General features: G+C 41.4%; 3 protein-coding genes across 4 annotated transcripts; all 3 read left to right on the forward strand.

The window, feature by feature from the left end:
• The first annotated feature begins 1,812 nt into the window (after positions 1 to 1,812).
• cwc15 (CWC15 spliceosome associated protein) lies at positions 1,813 to 4,235 on the forward strand. Its single transcript, XM_086226468.1, has 7 exons — positions 1,813 to 1,870; positions 2,704 to 2,845; positions 2,982 to 3,094; positions 3,215 to 3,309; positions 3,386 to 3,496; positions 3,642 to 3,775; positions 3,871 to 4,235. The coding sequence occupies exons 2-7, from the start codon at positions 2,715 to 2,717 to the stop codon at positions 3,998 to 4,000; spliced, it is 714 nt and encodes a 237-aa protein (XP_086082594.1). The 5' UTR covers positions 1,813 to 1,870; positions 2,704 to 2,714; the 3' UTR covers positions 4,001 to 4,235.
• Positions 4,236 to 5,168: 933 nt separating this feature from the next.
• Positions 5,169 to 14,299, forward strand: mtmr2 (myotubularin related protein 2). Its single transcript, XM_086226162.1, has 16 exons — positions 5,169 to 5,466; positions 7,545 to 7,644; positions 7,722 to 7,745; positions 7,857 to 7,920; positions 8,047 to 8,141; positions 8,227 to 8,331; positions 8,848 to 8,952; positions 9,038 to 9,121; positions 9,205 to 9,354; positions 9,437 to 9,625; positions 10,159 to 10,344; positions 10,524 to 10,730; positions 10,822 to 10,914; positions 10,998 to 11,111; positions 11,244 to 11,420; positions 12,182 to 14,299. Exons 1-16 carry the CDS (start codon positions 5,387 to 5,389, stop codon positions 12,344 to 12,346), a joined length of 1,938 nt encoding a protein of 645 aa, XP_086082288.1. The 5' UTR covers positions 5,169 to 5,386; the 3' UTR covers positions 12,347 to 14,299.
• Positions 14,300 to 15,903: 1,604 nt separating this feature from the next.
• fam76b (family with sequence similarity 76 member B) lies at positions 15,904 to 21,759 on the forward strand. Of its 2 annotated transcripts, none has more exons than XM_086226165.1 (10): positions 15,904 to 16,499; positions 17,205 to 17,269; positions 17,355 to 17,409; positions 17,916 to 18,071; positions 18,630 to 18,811; positions 18,913 to 18,963; positions 19,052 to 19,129; positions 19,210 to 19,342; positions 19,472 to 19,573; positions 20,603 to 21,759. In XM_086226165.1, the coding sequence occupies exons 1-10, from the start codon at positions 16,413 to 16,415 to the stop codon at positions 20,690 to 20,692; spliced, it is 999 nt and encodes a 332-aa protein (XP_086082291.1). In that variant the 5' UTR covers positions 15,904 to 16,412; the 3' UTR covers positions 20,693 to 21,759. The 2 variants fall into 2 exon arrangements, with proteins under 2 accessions (XP_086082291.1, XP_086082290.1); XM_086226164.1 differs by having other exon boundaries at positions 15,909 to 16,499; positions 19,207 to 19,342.
• Positions 21,760 to 21,791: the final 32 nt, after the last annotated feature.

Below are 21,791 nucleotides of genomic sequence, written 5' to 3' on the forward strand. Positions count from 1 at the left end.
CATCAGATGTTTTTGTCCCTGTTTCCTGATGTTTGCAACAACCTTACACCATTTATACCACCTCACAGTTTACTACGTAGTTGGGATTCCTTACGACATTGTGATCATAGCCAGGAATGAAACTATTCATCTCACAATAGACATGAAAACCTCTTTGTAAATTTTTTTTTTTTTAAATCTATAGAGGGATGTTCTTTCACTGACATGCTGTTCCAGTTGAGGGGCACAAGGAATCAAGAGAGACCTGTACTGCTGTCCCTTGGAATTTTATCTACTGTCTAATCACAACATGCCAATTGAATTTTTGGCTAAAACACATCCAAATTAAGCGTGCTTGCTATCTCTCTCTCTCTCTCTCTCTCTCTCTCTCTCTCTCTTTGTATTTATGTTATTAAAGCAGGGACAACGTGCATGAATTGACATATACAAGCTCATTTCCATCTGATGATGACAGTTAAATTACATTTGTCTCAACCTGTAGAAATAATCTCAGGGAAGCTTTTGGTCTCATCCATTTCAAAACACCTGCAAGAGTATCTCATTGATTCACTCGCATACACAATCACACAGGAGCGCAAATTATGTAAGAGATCCCATTAAATCATTCAGTCAACAGGACAGCTACACTGTAAGTTGTTTGTTTGCCGTCATGGATTTTATTGTAGCAACAATTGCACTTGACAAGGATTTTTTAAAAGCTTCTTCGATGAATACGTTGTATGTTGCGTGGAATCCAGCAGAACCCCCTCTGTTGGTTTGCTTTCTTCAGCTGCTGACAACACTGTAAAAATTCCATGTATTCCTTCTGCATGGCATCAGGCGTTGTCAAAATGATATATGACATATTCTCATGCACTTAACTGTGCTAATGTACATACGACATGTGCCAAAGGTGAAATCGGAAATAAGAAAACTTGCGGTAAGTTTTACTATTGGTAAATATTTTTGTTATTGTGGCACTGAATTTTAGAGTACATGCTTAGAATACATTATCTTTCGAAGTATGTGTCGTTTTCTCTTGTGCATGTGACTGCACTGTTTTAACTGAAAAAAAAAACTTCCCCTTGGGGACAGTAGCATTCAAGTTGACAGCTTTAATTTTTTTTTTATGACGCTTGTTGCTTTCAGTCTCCCATTCTCATTTTCTTGTTAGTTATGAAAACTGATCCTTCAGCTCTGATGTAATGAGGGAGCTTATCTTGACATGTTTGTCGCCGGCTTGAAAATGCAGTCATTTTGAATGACTTTTGGAAGCTGTTTTACCTCACCTCTCTTCTACTCAGTGTACGACACAATACAAGACCTGTAGAAGCAGCTGAACTGACAACCATGTACCTGTATTATCCCCATTTACCTATAAAAGCAGATAGTTTAATACACTTATAGTGAAATATAAACTTTAGCAGCATCTCTACTTTAATCACACTGAAAATGTCGGGGGACCAAAGCTTTAAGAGAAGTAAACGAACAAAGAAATTGACATCTCCCAGCTAAATAAACACCTGGGAATAGTTTATAGGAGTAGTGATAATATCAATGGCAGACTGGTACATCAACTGAGATTATCTGCCCTCTACCTTCCTCACAACAACATTACACAGTCGCACTAAGGCACTCTAACACTTATCTCCCTGTCTTTTGTTTTGGTTTTGCGCGATACAGAAAACTGTTAAAGTTTGGTTTCGAACTACGCAATTCCATTCGCTGGAGTAACACGTTTAGCATGTGAACAAAGGGGAACGTTATTTCGCTGACATACCAAAGCGTTTCCGAGGGTTTTTGAACGCATCTTTCACCGCGTCTGTTTTTCAGGAAGTGACGTTCCTCATCGTGTCGAGGCTTCCGCTTCGTTGTGTGTGGGAACAGCTTCGTGAGTGCTATTATTTTAAATTGATACATTTTCTAATGCAGATGTTTAAATACAAAATGTACTCTGTTGAATATAATTCCCAGCCTTACTTTGTGTTGTTGTTTAATGTCGGCTGAAGTAGCCTTTTCCTCTGTAACAGTTATTAAACGTTGTTCCCTGTGTAGCAACTTCCTAGCACGAGCAGCTAATGTTAGCTATTTAAGAGAGTAGCTTGTTCTGTTCTTTACTCTGTTATTACTAGCAAACTATGTGTCCTTCTAGGAAACCGCACAAATAAGCTGTACTTTGATTTTGATTGAACAGCGAAAACTGCTTTTTCACAGGATCATTTGGTATTGTTATTTAATAAGTGTTGGTGCGATGCTAACTAGATCCAACTAAATCTTCTTAATTTAATGTATATGATGGGAAATTAGGTAGTTAAACATCAAGGTTTCTGCTCTTAACGCCCAGGTTGCCACATTCACATCCACATTTCTCCAGAGCATCTGTGCATGGGTGATATTTTCAGATAATTAGTCGCAGAGCCAGCTGGAAATAGTGTTGGGTTGAATAAATTTATGGACAATAATAGGAATTGTTGGGGTTAGGGTTAGAAATTGAGATGCTGTTGTTTCATTTCATCCATACCTATTTGTGTTTAGAGTTTCCCATCTCAAATTCTGCTATTGTATGTCGTTCTTAAGTTCTATGTCGTTCTTAAGTTCTGAGGACTTTGAGTGCTACCCTGAGATTTTATGAAAACACTAATTATTTGAATTGGGTGCTGTGGGCTTCAATGTGTTTATACTTTATTGAGGTTTTCAATTTATTCTTAATCTCTTCCACGTCAGAGCCATCCAAGATGACTACAGCTGCTAGACCAACGTTTGAGCCAGCGAGAGGAGGGAGGGGTAAAGGAGAAGGTGATTTGAGTGCTCTGTCAAAGCAGTATTCAAGTCGGGATCTTCCAGGTCACACAAAGATCAAATACAGGTCGGTGGATTAAATCGGAATGAAGTTTAGATTTGGGTTGTACTTGTGTTGCACAGTACATACACACACATAGCACTGATTCCATGTTCTATTATTAGTGCGTTATTTTCATCCTCAATTGCCATCCTGTCTTCAGGCAACCAACCCAGGATGCCCCTGAGGAGCTTCGTAACCGTGACTTCCGTAGGGAGCTGGAGGAGAGGGAGCGTGCTGCTGCTCGTGAGAAGACCAGAGAGAGAGGACCAAGAGGTTAAATTAACCTTTGTACTTATTTACTGCTTGGCTTAAAGCATAAATTACCTCACTCAATCAAATAGTCAATACTAATAAATACAGCCTCTTAAACCTCTCTGACCTTTCATTTTACAGAGCACACCACATCATCTTCATCATCATCCTCAAAGAGGCCCAGACTGGATCAAATCCCAGCAGCCAATCTTGATGCTGATGATCCTCTCACTGATGTAAGTACTCATGTTGTCAGACTTTCAAGGACATTTTCAATGAGCTCCCTCACCAGTGAGGCCTGTCTGTGAGCAGGAGGACGAGGACGAGGACTCTGAGGAAGATAGCGATGATGATGACACCGCTGCGCTTCTGGCAGAATTGGAGAAGATAAAGAAGGAGCGGGCTGAAGAGCAAGAACGCAAAGTAATCTATGATTTCAGACTGTTTATATCCTCTCTTTGAGAAGAATCAGAAAAAACACAAATAGAAATCTTGTGGTTTATGGAGATGAAAGATAGATACCACAGCATCTTCATTTCTGGTGGATTTCTTTATTTTCACTTTATAGGAGAGGGAGCAAAAAGCAGAGGAGGAGAGGATTCGAATGGAGAATATTTTGAGTGGTAATCCATTGATTAATCTGGCTGGGCAGCAGCAGCAACAAGTCACCCAGAGTCAGAATACATTCAAAGTCAAGAGAAGGTATCTCTCACACAGACACGTGCACAACATGATAGTTGTATTAAGTTTTCTCTCCTTACCTCACTTTATCAACGGATATGTGAATGTCTTTCCAGGTGGGATGACGATGTTGTGTTCAAGAACTGTGCAAAAGGAGTGGATAAAGCCCGGAAAGAGAAACGCTTTGTCAACGATACACTGCGCTCTGAGTTCCACAAAAAATTTATGGAAAAGTATGTAAAGTAAAGGACCCGGTGTGGACTGTTTTTATTTGTGTTTTTCGATCAAATTTCTCTGCCTCCAGTTACTGTCTGTCATTTTCATTCATTCTGTTTTCAGATGAATTTGTGTTTGCGCAGTCATCATGTAAAATGCTGTATATAAGTGGCATCCTTTGACTAAAGCTCATGAAAAGTTGAATGGAAATGTAGGCTGTCTGTATGTTGGTTTCATTTCAGTAAATAAAGAATTTCTCTGATGTAAATAATAACCTGTTCATAGCCTTGTTTCAACCATTACTTTTTGTTGTATCTTGTCCACTTAATTGGGTTTAACTATTTCCAAATCCAATTTCCCTGCACATTATATAAATACATCAAAATATTATTAGTGCCAGTTTAGCTTTGGAAGAAAAGTTTAGAATGTAAAGTTGATAGATGTAATTTAAAGATATAAACTTCAAATTTGAATATGCGATTTTCCTGGGGCGGCACAGTGGTTAGTACCGTCGCCTCTTGGTAAGAAGGTTCCAGTTTTGAGCCCCCGTTCTTTCTGTGTGAGTCTGCATGTTCTCCCTGTTCCTGTGTGGGTTCTCTCTGGTACTCCAGCTTCCTCCCACAGTCCAAAGACATCAAGAGGGGACGAGGCTGATTGATACTCAAAATTGTGAGTGTGAATGTTTGTCTGTTTATATGTTGGTCCTGTGATAGACTGGCAACCCATTCAGGGTGAACCCCGCCTCTCGCCTGTAGACTGCTGGGATAGCCCCCCCCCCCCCCCCCCCTTAACAGGATAAGCAGGAGAAAATGGATGGATGGATGTTCCTGATGGAAAAGTCTCATCATTTCCTCACTCTCCCTCTCCCTCTCAGCTGGGGAAGAGACAGTATGTCATAGTGTTCTCTTTGTCCCATTCTTGTGAACCACATACCTCAGCTACATCATAGAGGATTCATTCAGATTCTTGATAAATACTCATTGGAACTTGAGGTTTAACTGAAAATATTTTGGTGGTCAAGGTAATAAAACCCAAAGAATCAGAGGTCAGTGACATATAAAATGTATATAGTTTGAGCAATAATGCCACTGACATAACAATCTTTAAATACAATTTATTTCCCAGTGTATTTTCATTTAGGCGTTTTCTCATTCTTTTACATGTCAAAGTGGCCAGGAGGGCAGCGTAGCGGCGGTAGCGGTAACCGGCAGGGGGCGCTGCCTCCAACTACCGCCTCCCTATGACAGAGTCAGGGATTGGGGAGGCTGCTGGGAAAAGATGGCAGCTTCCTTTTGTTCGAAAGGATTTACTGTTCTCCGAGGGGGGATTTAGACACATTCTTCTGTGGATATACTGATCTATATCGGTAACTGTGGACCTCACTTGCTGCTACCAAAGGAGTCTGAGCAGTGGAACATGGAGAAGACCGGGAGCATCGACAGTCTGGGCTCCAAGCGCTCCTCCTCCCGACAGCCAAGTGTTGATTCATTGTCCAGGTAGCTAAAACCACCTCAACAACACGCATTTTTAAGCTAGTTACAAGTTTTGAAACCGCTTCTTAGTTTTGTATTATGGTCGTATAACTTAAGACACTAGTCATAACAACGTCCGAATGGCTCCAGAGGAGTTTGTTAAACCTTAAACAATGTCGCCTTTAATCCGTTTAACTGACAGCCAAGTAGCGACCGCTGGGGTTGACAGGCGGGCAGCAGTCTCCGGTTACTGGCATTACTGGTCAGATTTACAGTTTTAAATGTTTTAGGGATTTGTTAGGAGTTAATCAGAGCTCGGTTGGATGAACCGGAACAACAAATAAATACTCTGAATCTTACGTGTTATCTTGGTTGAATTTTAGTGAACTGTTAATGGCAGAAATATATACTTCAACTATTATATTAAACTCTTATGGTTGTACAGTCATGTTCTGATAAAGAGGCGTATTATATTAACTAATGTGGAATTTCAGGCTGCACAATTATTTGATGCGTTGTCTATTTTTTTTATATGCAAGTCAGGTTTCTCATGAAGTGATTTCGAAAATTTAAAAATCGCCAAGTGAACTATTCTCTGATTATAACATAAATCACACAGCCATGAATGATCAATTAGATGATCACTGTATTGTCCAACTTTTGTTTCTGCACCAAAGTAGATGTTGTGATTTATATACTTATAGCAAAATAGAATATCTAAATGAATATCGCAGTATTCTTCCTCTCCATGTTGTCCAGCCCTATTTGAATTTGTCTTCAAGTTGGCGTGTGTATGTGTGTGTGCAGAGAGACCAAAAACATTAAAACAGAAGTGTGTGTGTGTGTGGGATAAAGACGAGACAGAGGCATTACAGCTTGGGAGGCAGTTCTGTTCAGGACAGGAGTGCTTGTGTTGTCCCTGCTGCAGTTATGCTAGTTGATCAGATGTTGGACTCAGAATCTCCTTAAAGTCGACTGGCTGGCTGCTTGCTCAAACAACATGGAGAAGTCAAGCACCCTGACACGCCAGCCTAAGCAGATTTTGAGTCTGGATCTGCAGCACCTGAGAGGACACATCAAAAAGGATTTCAGGTGGATGACGTTTTATTCAGATGGCAGATGGGGGAGGTTGCTGGGGGGAGACAGCTGATGAAGGACGAAGCTGGTGATGAAGGAGAAGCTGTTGTAGAGGGCTGCCACGGATGAAGGAGGCGCTGCTATGGAGGGAGGCTGGTGACGAAGGGAGGGACTGATGGGGAAGTTAGCGATGAGGAGCAAGTGATTTTAGTGCCCTCCATTTCTAGGTGCTTGGACTGATCTGAACAGACATGACTGCAGTGCGAGCAGTTTCAGAGAGATGTTGGTAGCTGCAGGCAAACCTGAGATGCTCAGAAGCCCTGGTGAATACTTTAACAACCCTGCCACCATAAATCTTTGTCCCCTCTGTATTCTGAATAGTGGAAGTTGGCCTACATACACTTTTAGCAGGAAAGAAATCATCAGCAGTCGTGTGCAGCTGGGACTGAGGAAGGCAGCACAGAAGCTGCTGGGGCTGGGAGAAAATGGATGGAGCTGCTACCTGCAGGGACTGCTAAACCTTTTTCAGTAATTCCCTGAGCTCTCATTGGTGTATTAATAAATGATCCAAGCAAAAGCCTCAAAATCAAAAAGAACCAGCAGTAAAAACAGCAGTGCACCAGCAATAACACTGATAAGATGAAAAGATGAATCAGAATCAGAAAAAGCTTTATTGTCAAGTACGATTTTACACATACAAGGAATTTGTTGTGGTGCTGTTGGTACGTGAGATGATGAGTTTATGGAACCAGAGACGCACGAGATCGAACAGTTTTGTCTGCAGTAGCGTCCGTGAGAGCAGCAGCCGATAGTGTGGTTTTCATTTCAGAAAAGTAAAATGAAACCTGAGCAAGACGTTGTTACGTTTGTTGCTTTTTTTTTTATCTAGATAATGATCTGAATTGTTAAGTTATCCAAACTATTTGTGTTATTTAGTCACACAAATAGTTGCTTCACACCGGTGACGTAAGAGAAACGGCTGCACAGGAAGTTTTTTCCTTTAATCACATGTCATCTCTCAACAGCACTTCCACGTCTCGCTCCGACCGATCCGCCCCCGCCAAGCCGACCTCTACCATGTCCTCCGACTCTCTGACCACCTCAGAGTTTTCTCCAGAACTCAGGGTTTGGAACCGACTTCTCTTACATCATTTAATGTCAACTAATGACTGAAGTGTAACTCTCTGTTGTTCTCCCTGTAGGTCAAACCCAAAATACATACCAAGGTAACGTCTAATTACACACATTATTTCAGTTGTACTTGTGATGATTGTCTGAACAAGTTTCACTGCATTAAACAGCTTCACATTTAAGCCTGTTCTTGACGTTCTCAACAGGTGCTGAGAGAGTCAGACAAAGAGGAACCACAGTTACTTCCAAATGAAGCTGTGCAAGACACAGGTGTGTGTTGCAGTGGTAATTCAGGTCAACGTTGCTTTCATGGATTGTATGCAAAGTAGCTTTTTCTCCAGTAAAACAAAATAAAATGCTCTAATAATGCTGTATTTAACCTGCTTTATTAAATAGCCCAAGATGTCACCTACTTCTGTCCTTTCACTGGGCCGCTGAGGGGGGCGGTGACAATTACCAACTACAGACTTTTCTTCAAATGCATCGACAGGGTAAGTCTTGTTATCTTTTCTTTTTTTTTCAAAGCTTTATGAAATTGTCAAAGAATATTTTGGTTAAAGCGTAGTTTATTTTCAGGAGCCTGCATTCGTTCTGGACCTGCCCCTCGGGGTGGTGAGTCGTGTGGAAAAGATTGGCAGCGCGTCGAGCCGTGGCGATGTGTCATATGGGCTAGTTTGTAAGGTGAGGAACAAAAAACAACGGTCTTTTTCTTATCAAACCCTAGTGTGGCTTAATTGCATTGAGAGTACAATTATAGGAGCAATCCAAAACTCAAAGGATTATGGCCTGGCCGTGCACAATATTTGTTTAAATGTAAACAGAACAACGGATAGCACGACAGGCAGAAGGCTAAGACTTCTGCAAACATCTGACAGCACATTTCAGTCTACCTCTGGCCTGCTTGTTTTTCCTGCACCGTGAAACTGAACCAGACTAAAGAGAGAATGAACCAAATTCAGTCCATTTCAATTAGTTTCAGTTTGTAGTTGCGAAAGCTGTTTTTTTTTTCCCTTTAATTTGTCACACGTCTCAAAAGTTGCTGCTTTCATCAATAGAAATCCCGGTCATGTAAACAGAGTGCGACTGTAAACAAGCTCCATATCCACACTAGCACACCAGGAAGGACACTGGATTATAATCTGCTATCAGAAACTGTGGCCTTACTGCTTTGACACTCTCTGCTCTGCCTCTCTACAGGATATGCGTAATCTACGATTTGCCCACAAACAACTGGACGACACACTCAGGAAGTCCATTTTCGAAGTGCTGATGAAATTCGCGTTTCCTGTCTCTAACGGGCTGGTGAGTGATTTCCAGCCATGCCGTCTCTGACACTGTTGCTCTGAGCTACCCTGCAACTGAAACATTTCTCTCCCACTCCTCATAGCAAATCTTTGCTTTCGAGTATGGACAAGTCTTTCCTGAAAATGGATGGAAGGTGTATGATGCTGTCTCTGAATACAAAAGACAGGTATTTAATTGATATGGACACAGTACGAGTGCTTAGATTGATGTGAAAGAAAAAAAATTATGTTGGTTGTGTTTTCTTGGAAGGGGATACCTAATGAAAGTTGGAGGATTACCAAAGTAAACGATCACTATGAGCTCTGTGACACATACCCATCAACTCTAGCAGTGCCTGTCAACATACCCGACGAAGAGCTGAAGAGAGTCGCTGCCTTCCGGGCCAAGGGGAGGATACCTGTGGGTAACTGTTCCATGAAGGTCATGATCATCTCTTGTGGGAAAGTCTGGGGCCACATTAATGTCCTTATTCTGTGTGTAGGTCCTGTCGTGGATCCATCCAGAGAGCCAGGCCACAGTGACTCGTTGCAGTCAACCCATGGTTGGGGTGAACGGGAAGCGCAGCAAAGAAGATGAGAAGTATCTCCAGGCTATCATGGATGCTAATGCCCAGTCCCACAAACTCTTCATTTTTGATGCTAGGCCCAGTGTCAACGCTGCTGCTAACAAGGTTTGTGTTCTTATCCTGATATTTAGCAAGAGGAAATCTTTCATAATGGAATGAAAGCGATACTTCCCCTAAAAAAGTATATTTGGCCTTTCAGGTACTCACAAATAGATTTCTTGAACTCATGAAGACATTTTGCAGATGTCTCACTTCTTTATGACTCCAGAGTATATTTATAATTGGCTTAAAGCTAATGGGATGCCATTAGCTTTAAGCTATGGCCTACTGCAACATCAGCAAAACTGCCCAGAAATGTCAGTTTACAAATTCAAGCACATTGTCCAGTATAATCTACATCTTCTCTAGCGTGCTACATCCTCATTAATCCACTAACATTTTGATTAGGGCCATTAACTTCAAGCTAAATGTAATTATTCTGCATTGTGAAGCACAGAGATGTGACACAGTGGTGAAACAGGCAACAAGGCAACTTCTTGTACACGTACTATTTTTTGATAAAGTATCACTTTACGAGAAATTATCCTTGGCATGCAGATCAGAGGTTATGATTGTCTGTCTTTTTTTGAATCCCTCAGATGAAAGGGGGTGGATATGAAAGTGAGGATGCCTATCAAAATGCCGAGCTGGTGTTCCTCGATATTCACAATATCCATGTAATGAGAGAATCGCTACGCAAATTGAAGGACGTTGTGTATCCCAACATCGAGGACTCTCACTGGCTCTCCAATCTGGAGTCCACTCACTGGCTTGAGCACATCAAGGTGAGCCTGCTGCTGTAACTCAGAAGGGGAATCAGGGACAACATAAGGATCCGTCAGCTTTGTAGGATCTGAAAGCCTTCTCATGTGGTTGGATGTTCTTTGCGGGGCCAAAATTCAGGGTTAAGGAAAAGATTGGTCTCTGCAAAGATAGTAACCCAGGTTTGTGTTTGTGTGTGTAGCTGATCCTGGCAGGAGCGCTGCGGATCGCAGACAAAGTAGAATCTGGGAAAACCTCCGTGGTGGTGCACTGTAGCGATGGCTGGGACCGCACAGCCCAGCTCACATCTCTGGCCATGCTCATGCTCGACGGCTACTACCGCACCATTCGCGGCTTTGAGGTGTTGCTCGAGAAAGAGTGGCTGAGCTTCGGGCACCGCTTCCAGCTGGTAAACACGGCTTGTCATAAACACTCACTGGAAAATTTTAATGATACGATTGAATAAAACTAATCCTGGTTCTGAATTCCATTTCTTTCAGCGCATCGGCCATGGCGATAAGAACCACACAGATGCAGACCGTTCGCCCGTCTTTATTCAGTTTATAGACTGTGTCTGGCAGTTAACTCGCCAGGTGAGCATTAAGTCAATTAGTTTAGAAATTTCTTTCACAGTGAAATAGCTTCTTGGATACTAACAAAACCATGTTCATTGAAGTTTCCTGCAGCTTTTGAGTTTAATGAATACTTCCTGGTGACCATCTTGGACCATCTGTACAGCTGCTTGTTTGGTACATTCCTGTGTAACAGTGAACAGCAAAGGTTGAAGGAAGTAAGTGCGTCTATTCTTTTAAGCCTTTGTATGTTATTTGAATCAAGGAAATAAGAAAAAAATTAATAACCCTGTCTTAAATCCTGGACATTTTGACACGTTCTAACTAATTTATCTACATGCGTTTGACAGGAGATTCCAAAGAGGACAGTATCCTTGTGGTCTTATGTAAACAGTCAGCTGGAGGAGTTTACCAATCCCTTGTATGTGAACTTCTCCAACCATGTGCTGTTCCCTGTAGTCAGCTTACGCCACCTGGAGCTTTGGGTTGGTTACTACATTCGCTGGAACCCTCGCATGAGACCTCAGGTATTCAAAGAAACCTTGTATAAGGACTGAAGCACTTTTGCGCTTCCTATGGACTTTTCCTTAATTAAGTCTAAATTCTTGCTTGTGTTGTACGTCGCTTTGGACAAAAGCGTCTGCTAAATGAAATTGTAGAATTGTTTAATTGTAGACTTTTAAGAACCTGATTTCAGTCTGAAAGGACATTGGGCCCCAGTAATGAAATATATGTGTGCAGAAGTATCTCCTTACACACCAAACAAATATTTTAGCCCTCATTTTAGTCTTACAGACAAGAAGCAAAGGCTGGTGACTGTTTTGAAGTCTTTGCTTCTGAAATATATTGTGTATATCTCCTTACTCAATCACCCAGGATTCTTAAGACTTCAGTATTACAGGAGAAGCACAACAGCTGTCAGGAGTAAGGAGTTACAAATACTGATCAGGCTTTGATTCCTCTCTGTAAGACTAAATTGAGGATTAAACAAGTCCTTGTGTGAGCAACAACACATTTGTTAATAGTTTCATGAATGAGGCCAATTGTTTGCATGCATCAAGTAATGTACTTGGGCAACCAGTTAATGCAGCAGTCTGTTATTTTGCCTACAAACAAGGGGGTCACTGGTTCGGTACCCTGTATACACATGTGGTAGAAGAAGTATGTGGTTGACCACAGTGCTCCCCAGAGCAGCAGAGGGGGTGGAGCCCTGACCAGGAGAGCTCAGCAGGGTGAAATGGGTGGAAACTTAATTTGAGTGGCTTCCCCCCCTCCCCCCCTTTCCCAGGAACCCGTTCATCAGCGTTACAAGGAGCTGCTGGCCAAGCGTGCTGAGCTGCAGAAACGAGTGGACGAATTGCAGCGAGAGGTGACCAACCGTTCAGCTTCCTCTTCCTCTGAGCGGGCAGGTTCCCCGACACGCTCCATCACCCCGGTGCAGACCTTTGTTTGACCATGTGACCTTCCCAATGGACACAGAAATTCTACCTGTTAGAAGGTGCTGCAAGGTCGTCATCATTAGGACACGTCACAAAGGTCCTGTGTACCAAACTGCCTCTTTGGATGACACGCGGCATTGAAAACCAACTCTACCAAAAGTCAGTTAAGCAGATCACTGTAGTGAATCTGACACTGAGCAGTCTGCTCACGACGGAGGAGCCTCTCTCTCTACCATCACTGACTACAGCCATATTATACTCCTTCTCCAGGCTTGAGAAGACATGTAACCAGAATAGTAAGTACTGTTTAGCATATATCAACTTGCCTACAATCTACAAGTGTTCACAGTGTTTGATGTACACTAGAATATTACTCATGCCTTATACACTTGATAAGAACACTGACTTGTGTCCTCTGTTTTGCAATGGTTCGTTCGATATTGAGTTGAAAGCGATACTGCTGAAAAGGTGCTGTTGCTAACAGCTTGTTTGAGGTCAAATCTGTAGCACTAAAATCTACTAAGGCGGCTTGTGAGCAAAATATCAAATCACAAAGTGTAGCTAATGCTAATAAGGTAGTCATCGAGTGCACAAATTGGTTGTTTTAGATCAGAGGTTTTGACAGTGGGATGGTGGGCCTCCCCTCATCCTCCATTATATTATAAATATATAGAATCATTATTAGGTTATATACTCCCATAGACAGTCAACGGTGTAGCCTAGCTAGCCTAAAATTGCCTTTGTACATAGATTCTAAGTCATCAAATACAGGAAAACACCCTTTTAAGAGCCATTTATTCATTTCTGTCTCTTGGAAAGTAGGAAAATGTTAAAATTCCCTCAAAAATGCTGTATCTCTTAACCACATCTTGAACTAAATCACATTTGGATGATATCCTTTTGTTAACTAATATTCATCCACCACTGATCCTCCCTGAGGAGGCAGGCCTCACACTATGAAGACCTCTGTTTTAGATTGTTGTGACCAAATATACATTTTTTTTCTTTGAGTACACTGAGTGATTTAAATTTTATAAGATTCATTTTTCTAACTAGTCGACATTATTTATTTTCTCGTAGTCCAGATTTGTGTTTATGAGTCTGTCTAACGTGACTGGCAATGCTTCCATGCATTAAGCTGCACAGAAAACACACTAGTTTATTCCAGTTTGGTGTCATTTCCTTGATAGTTGCTAATATTGGGTGAGGAGTGAGGAGTATTAACGCCACTAATAATTGCAATGGGGTGGGATTTGTTTTGTTTTTTTGTCAGTTTACTGAATTAAAATAAATATCTGTGCCTTGTCCTGAATAACTTGGAGAGCAGCAAGAATATTTGATTTAAGAGGTGAAAGAGTCAATGCAGTGTTGTTTACACTCGCCACTGAATCTTTGGAAATTTGCAAGAAAGGCAGGACTCGACTTCGTAGTCCGTATGATGAGTTACGTTCAGCTTGGTGTGAACACAGTAGCCCCCAGGTCACTTGCTGTGTTAAGCTGTTAGTGTTTCACATGGTAGCAGAACCTTGACGACATTCACTTTAATTATCTCTGCTTAGATTATGATGTGGCTTGAATAAGGTAGTGCCTTTTTTAATAAAATGACATTTTAATTTTAGCCTGACAGCACTATAATTAACTACCATTCAGTCCACTTTAGTCTTGCACCTTAATGTTGGATTACTGGGCTTTGAGGCATCCATTACTCATTACAACCTTCTTTTTTTTTTTTTTTTGTAGTTCATTTCTTCCCAAGAATAAAATTCCTCTGTATTGTCACGGATTGCAAATCACGTGTTTAGGAACTATATCTCCACATGATTGAAGTGGGCTGCGATGTTAATATGCACTTCATTACTTCAAAACCTGTTTTCAGCAATACTGCACAGAGTCACAGCAACGTCAAGCTGTAATACCAAGTGTCAAAACATCTTTGAAAGATTAATAAACATTATACTATGTTGTCACATTTTTGTGAAGATTAAAATTGTATATGTTGACTTTTTTTTTTATGTGTTACTGTGATGAGCCCAGGCTAATTCACATACCGGACAGATTTATTGCTGATCAATACCCAATTAATCAAATTGCAATTGGGATGTGATTGAAATGATTTAACCACAAAATAAGAGAAATTATTAGTTTGAATGGGGCTGCTTTTTGCAGAAATGGCTTTGTTTCAGAAAGAGGTTTTTTATTGCTATTTAACTTAGTCAAATTTTTAATCTAATTTAAATGTGTTGTAGATAAATAAACTGGTTGACTTGTATCTTGTAGATAAGTAGACTTTCGCCACCGTCTATTATTTTATGTTGCAAATATTCTAGAAAATAATTGCAACGCTCACTAGAAGAGCATCGATAATACAGATTAAAAACAAAAATTAGAGTTAATAAAGTAGCAGTTCTCATTCTTGAATTTCACATCAAAGTGGAGGAAAGGATCCATGATGAAGATCCACAATTTATTCCCGAGAAATATTTTGAGATATTGTTGACAATGCAGTGGATGGAGGACACAAAACCATGGCAAGAAAGAGGGATGGTTTCAAAGAATTGGCAGAAATAAGATTTGCTAGAGGTAACAGAAAAGATGAGACCATTATATCAAGACTCAGAATTTGGACAAACAGGAATAAAGCATCCACTATTAAAAATGGGTAAATCTAACGCAGGCAGATGTAACTAGTGTAGACAAAGGGAAGCAGCAAAGCATGTTATTATAGGTCTCAAAATAATTGGCAGAGAGAAGTTCAGACTTTATTTGTCCCTGAGGGGCATTTGGTTTTAGAGCAAAAAAACAAAACAAGAACAAGTAAAAAAAAAACACATGTGCAGTTAAAACCAGTATAATAAGAAACACAAGTGAATGAGAAATAGGCAGTTAAAAACACTATAATAAGAAACATGAGAAATAAATTACCAGTGTGGTTGGGTAGAAAAATCTTTAGGTTTTGGCTTATTGGTGATTGACAGGGTGTTCTGGACCTCATGATGGGTTTTCAGTAAAGATTGAACTGTTTTTCAGTTCAATAGATTTTGTTATTTTGTTTTGGATTCCCTTCTCAGCATCTTACAGTAGCGAGTTTGAGTGAGAGGATAAGAGTTTTGATGATTTTTTTTGGGGGGGGGGGGGGGGGCTGCATGGTGGTGCAGTGGTTAGCACTGTCGCCTCACAGCAAGAAGGGTTCGAGTCCCGGCTCGGGCACAGGATCTTTCTGTGTGGAGTTTGCATGTTCTCCCTGTGTCTGTGTGGGTTCTCTCTGGTACTCCAGCTTCCTCCCACCATCCAAAGACATGCAATTGGGGACTAGGCTGATTGAATACTCTAAATTGACCATAGGTATAAATGTGAGTGTGAATGGTTGTTTGTCTATGTATGTTGGCCCTGTGATGGACTGGCGACCCGACCAGGGTGTGCCCCGCCCCGTCTCGCCCGTAGACGCTGGGATAGGCTCCAGCCCCCCCCCCCCCCCCCCCCCCCCCCCCCCGCGACCCTTAACAGGAATAGGCGGAAGACGATGGGTGGATGATTTTTTTTGATGGAAATAGAAATTCTGATCCACACTCGCTTCCACCAGCTGGTGGCGGTAATGCCCAAATTCCTTGTTAGCCAAGCGCCAGTACATCTCGATAGAAGAAGAAGAAGAAACGGCGTCGTCGTTGATACAAAAAGAGAGAAGGAAAACAGGAAAATACATTTCTTGGCGTGAACAGTGGAAACTTAATATAGACTGCCGCATCTATGTGAACGGCTTACCTATTTCGAGGCCTAACTAACGATCGATCTGAAGTTAGCCTGGGGGCGTAGTGTGAACGCGGAGGGAGATCTCAGATATCTGGAGTTTATTGTTCTTTGCCTGCTGCTCAGCTTCCTAAGCTATTTCTGTGCTGCTCTCCGCCGCCTAGCCGAGCTAGCCAGTGTTAGCTAGCAGTGGATGCCAACACATTGTGCGTGTGTGTGTGTGTTCTTACTTCTCAATTAGCAAGAATCTGGAAAGGAAACAGCGCCGTTAATCCGTTCAGATAGCAGCTGGACTCCCTTTACCTCGCTTAGCTCGGTGACATTAGTTAGGCGAGAATGGCAACATCGGCTCTGTACGCCTGTACAAAGTGTAACCAGCGGTACCCTTTCGAAGAGCTGTCGCAGGGCCAGCAACTGTGCAAGGTTTGGGAGTGTGTGTGTTCATGTGTGACTACAAACAATTGAAAAAAACTCCGAGTGTGTAGAATAGTGCGAGTTTTTTGTAGCTCTTGAATGTGATGGTGTTACAAGCTTCAAATTAGAAGGCTCAGTCAGATTATGTAACCGTTTTATCAACCTGTAAACAACAACAGAGGAAGAGTAGACTTGATTCTGTTTGTAGTAATAATTATCACATAATGCTGTCTGTTAGGTCTGATCGTGAGCTGAATAATGTGCCAGCAGGAGTTGACAAATGTTCAAAATTCACCATCATGTCACCTTGGTGCTCCGGCGTTAGTTTTATCATCCAGTTCATGTCACAGCTTTTGCAAAATTTGTCCTTGAAATTTCAGCTATTATTTGTTTAGAACAGTGTTATCTGGTGAAGGCTTTAACACAGTCTAACTCTGGAAAATCCAACTATGGAAGCGTCACAGTTTTATTTGTATTTCTTTTCCACAGATACTGTATTATTAGGCTGACTGACATTAATGGAGTTAGCTTTTCCATGTATACACCCCTATGATGTCACATGCTGTTGCCAAGAGGTGTTGCACAATAAATACTAAGTTTTGCTGAGATGCAAAACCACTTATGAAACAGTCTTGCGTCTCATGTGTCTATTTTACATTATTTAATGAAGACATGAGTGCATGAAAATATTTGACATTTACTTTCTTGCTAAAGGAGTGTCGCATCGCACACCCAATAGTGAAGTGCACATACTGCAGATCTGAGTTTCAACAGGAAAGGTGAGGCACTGAGATGTTCTTTATTCTCTTACGGTAAATATAATCCTTCTCTATATCACGTGTAAACCTCTGTTTATCTGTACAGTAAAACCAATACAATCTGCAAGAAATGTGCCCAAAACGTCAAACAGTTTGGAACAGTGAGTTAACAAGCTTTTCCTCTTTTCTCATAAAGCATTTGTTGTGATTTCATTTTGGGATACGCACCTATATTGGCACATTGTCGGTTTTGAGATATCGGTAATTAAAAAAAAAAAAAACATGGATCTCGGTCCAGCGGCTGATATGTATTTCAAATCTCTTTTGCTGGTTAAGTGTTTGTTTGTAATTAGAAAAAATGTGTAAAAATATGATTTTATTTTTTTCTAGATATATTGGAAATGAAGAAGATGCTTTTTTTTCTGTATCTTTTGAATTCACAATGTTCTTCAGTATGTGGAAAAAATACAAATATGATATAAAGTTGTTTTTTTATGCTAATAATTACATCTGGAATGATCCACTATCAGCCAAAAGTATAAAACAATCAGCAAAAAAAAAAATCTAAATATTGTCCACCTGTAACTTCGCTTGTACTTGCTGTACATTTGCTTGAAGTTACCTTATGTGTCAATGAAATAGAAACATTTTCTATCTGTGTTCACAGCCCAAACCCTGTCAGTACTGTAACATCATCGCAGCTTTTATCGGGACTAAGTGCCAACGTTGCACCAACTCAGAGAAGAAATATGGACCTCCACAGACCTGTGAGCAGTGCAAACAGCAATGCGCCTTCGACCGTAAGGAGGAAGGCAGGAGAAAGGTATGAGCCGTGCGTGTTCAACAGTTCGATGAGCACTGGCAACGTTTACACGCGCTCGGTACTCCGCATTTATTTCAGGTTTTGCGCTTGTTCTGAAAATGACCGTGTTCCTCCTGTGTGCATTGATAATAAGAAAAGTATTCAATGTTAAACATAATTCAACCGCTTCCTTACTTCATTATGACATGTTCAATTATTAAGATGACTGGTTGTATTTAGGGGAAGGCAGATGAGAGTCATATCCTGTGTGAGCAGTCTGCATGGGAGCATTAAAGTAGTGCAATACCCGTCAAGAGGTTGCACGTTTCTGTAAAACCCCCGAATCGAGACACAGGTTCTGAATATGTAGTGTACAAGTTAAAAGAATGCTCCGAAAACTAGACTCATATCTGAACGTCTCACTTGTCCCAATTAGAAAATATAAAGATCAGGAGTCGGAAGTCCAAAAAAAATATGCTGAATACATCATCTGGAATGTTGTCAATGTTGGAGTACTCGTGGCCTAATGGTGTGCCTTTAAACGCAACCAGGGAGTCTAATGAGCATCTCGTCCTACAGGTGGATGGAAAACTGCTGTGCTGGCTCTGCACCTTGTCTTACCGCCGTGTCCTGCAGAAGACCAAGGAGCAGAGGAAGGGCTTTGGCTCCTCCAACTCCTCGTCCCTGAATGAGAAAGATCATCACTCCAGGTCGCATCATCACCACCATCACCAACACAGGCACAGCAGTTCTCATCACAAGTATGTTCTCTGTTGTAGTTTTTTTTTTAAAGCACACTTGTGAAAAGACGTGGGTTTGGTTTATGTGCTGCTATGCTCTTAAGCCAATTTCTCTTTGGCAGACTGAGCGGGAGCTTGAGTCCTGAGCAGGAGCAGGGACTGTGGAAGCAGAGGTGAAGTATCCCCTCTGATTGAACTTGCAGGGTGAATATCAGAAAACTTTTAATTGGACTCTAAATATCAGTTTGATTATCTTCACAGCCATAAGTCTTCTTCGATCCAGAAGGAGACTCCAAAGAAGAAACCAAAACTGGAGATGAAGCCATCCAATGGTGACAGGTATGATGACTGAAAAAGTCACTCCTGTCATTCAAATTCTGCCACAGCTCTGTTCTCACGCTCATTTCTCCCATCAGTAGTTCCATCACCCAGTCTATGGATTCAGGAGGAACTGACAACTTCATTCTCATCAGCCAACTGAAGGAGGAAGTGATGTCACTGAAAAGGCTTCTGCAGCAAAGAGATCAGACCATTCTAGAGAAGGACCGAAAGGTACGTTATTAGGCTGACACGCACGCACACACACACACACACACACACACACACACTAGCTTTGATCACTCAAAGGAACATCACTATTGGTTGCTTGACATACTGACCGTACAACAAATTCTGTTCTAGCTCACAGAGCTGAAAGCTGACTTCCAGTACCAAGAATCCAACATGAGAGTCAAGATGAACCAAATGGAGAAGGCACATAAAGAGTCTATGGAACAACAGCAGGTAGAGTTGGTCTCCTCCAATTCTGCCCATGTGTGTTTGAAAAATTCCCCTTATTTTATTTACGTCCTATGAGTTGAAGGAACGTGCCAGCTTTTCGGAAAATGTTCTTGTGTGCATGCTGTAGGGAGCTACGCTAACACATCCCGCCCACTACCATTCATTGTGCCAAGCTACCTAGCTCTCAGCTGGTGTCTGTCAGTGTCAGCTCCTAAATGCACACACACATACACACACACACACACACAGAGGAGAGTATGCAGTTGTCCGCACTTGTCTGACTCTGGGAAGGACGGACTATAATCGTATTTCCCAAGAAGTGGGAATGTTCCTTGAAGAGCTCTCCAGAGTTTAGATTACAGTACATTTTATGACTGGGAAGTTGTGAATGCTGTGCATGTTTTCGGGAGGTGTGGTATTCGGCTAATTAGTAAAGCCCGTCTACGCTTGTAGACCTGCAAATGTGTGACATGCCACTTATGTACTCATGTGTGACATGCCACTTATGTACTCATGTGAGGTAAAACTGAAGCGTCTTTGATCTCCAAGTAGAAATATCCTCAAGAAAAACTTGAAATCATATGGGAGCGTTGCTCTGCCACGTGTCAAAAACCCCTGACAGAGCAATACAGTAGAGTGGATTCATCTTTTTCATCTCCCAAAAACCACTGCTGGCTGGACTGCGTCATAAATGCACAAGTGATATTCGCTGTGGTTTGTGAAGTTGGGGATGTGTGACATAACCACCCACCCATATCACTTGTCATTACTGGGAAGGTAAGGATAGTTGACGCCGAAGCAGATGTGCTTTCTATATCTGACGTGGCCGAGTTTTTTTTTTTCCGAGCCGATGATAAAAATCCATATCTGGTGAATATCAAGAGAGCCGATAAAAATAAACGCTCATTCACGGGGGTTTACTGAAGCTGTCCTGTGTGTGTGTGTGTGTGTGTGTGTGTGTTGCCGATTGTATCCCAATATTGCAGGTGAACAGGAAAAATGTACATGATCGATATGAATCCGTTTCTGCAGGCCAAGAACCGGGAGTTGATGAAACAAGTGGCGGCTCTCTCAAAAGGGAAGAAGTTTGATCGGACGGGGAGCTCACTGCTGTTGCCCTAACACTTTGCCGGCGGGTAACGACACAGAGCGGCTTCATTGTTGTAACACTGTGAAAGTCTCCCTCCTGTGTTTCCTCATTGCCATCAGCATCAATTACTTCTTTACTGGTAAAGCCAGGGACTGTGTTGTTGTCAAATCAAAGAAAACAAACAAAACACGCAAACACAAACAAACAAACAAAAAAAAACACCTTTCTCTAAAATGTCAATATTCTTTGGCAACTTTTTCACTGGATCATAGGATGTGACTTTGAATTTGAATGGAGGACAGAGCCCTCATTTTTAACACTGCCGGGCCGAAACAAAAAGCACGGTTTGCATATGTGGATAGCATTCTGTAGGCTCAATGAATCCACCTAATTTTTATGGATGTCATGCAATTTATTTATTCAACTGTATTTCTTAGCTTTTTTTTTTATTTCCTCACAACATACTAAGAGAATATCCCACATTTTGGGGGGTTTTCTTCAATAGCAATTAGTTCTATTTTTCTAAGTGGATGCGATTGTGGATGGTAAGTTCTCTTGAACAGAGAGCCGGCGTAACTTTACCATGTATGCAATTGTGGGAAGGGTGACCACTGAGCTGCTGCTCAACACTAGAGAACTCTCAGTAACAATTCAGAAGACAACCAATGAACATTTACAAAGGCAGCCGAATAGAGAGACACCTCTCGGCTGCCCTCTTTCTCACTGTGTGACAGCTGTAGTGCTTTGCTGTTTCTCTTTAGTGGAACGATTGTAATAATGCATGAATTTACTGCCAGATACCGGTTGGCATTGCGGTCGGACTTCTTCAATTCCCCTTTTAATTAGTTTTTAAGGATCACTTCTAAATGTATTCCCGGGGTCAGCCATTGTATTTAAACTCTTGCTTGTATCTGTTTTTAGTGAGTACAGTATGTGTATGGTAAGGCCAGTTGAAATTAACATGTCTGTAGAGGATGCTTTTTAAAGGAACCTTTCACCTGTCATTATTGGGCTGGTTTCATACTGTGGCGTCAAAGATCACTTTTGTACTTTTTTCCAAACCAAGTGTTTTAAAAACTATTAAAACTGGCTAAACTGTTGTCGTATGACTATTTCTTTGACTGTATAAAC

The sequence above is a fragment of the Aulostomus chinensis genome, chromosome 15, assembly GCF_037954235.1.
Source record: "Aulostomus chinensis isolate RoL2024-O1b breed Wild chromosome 15, RoL_Achi_v1.0, whole genome shotgun sequence".
Lineage (NCBI taxonomy): Eukaryota > Metazoa > Chordata > Actinopteri > Syngnathiformes > Aulostomidae > Aulostomus > Aulostomus chinensis.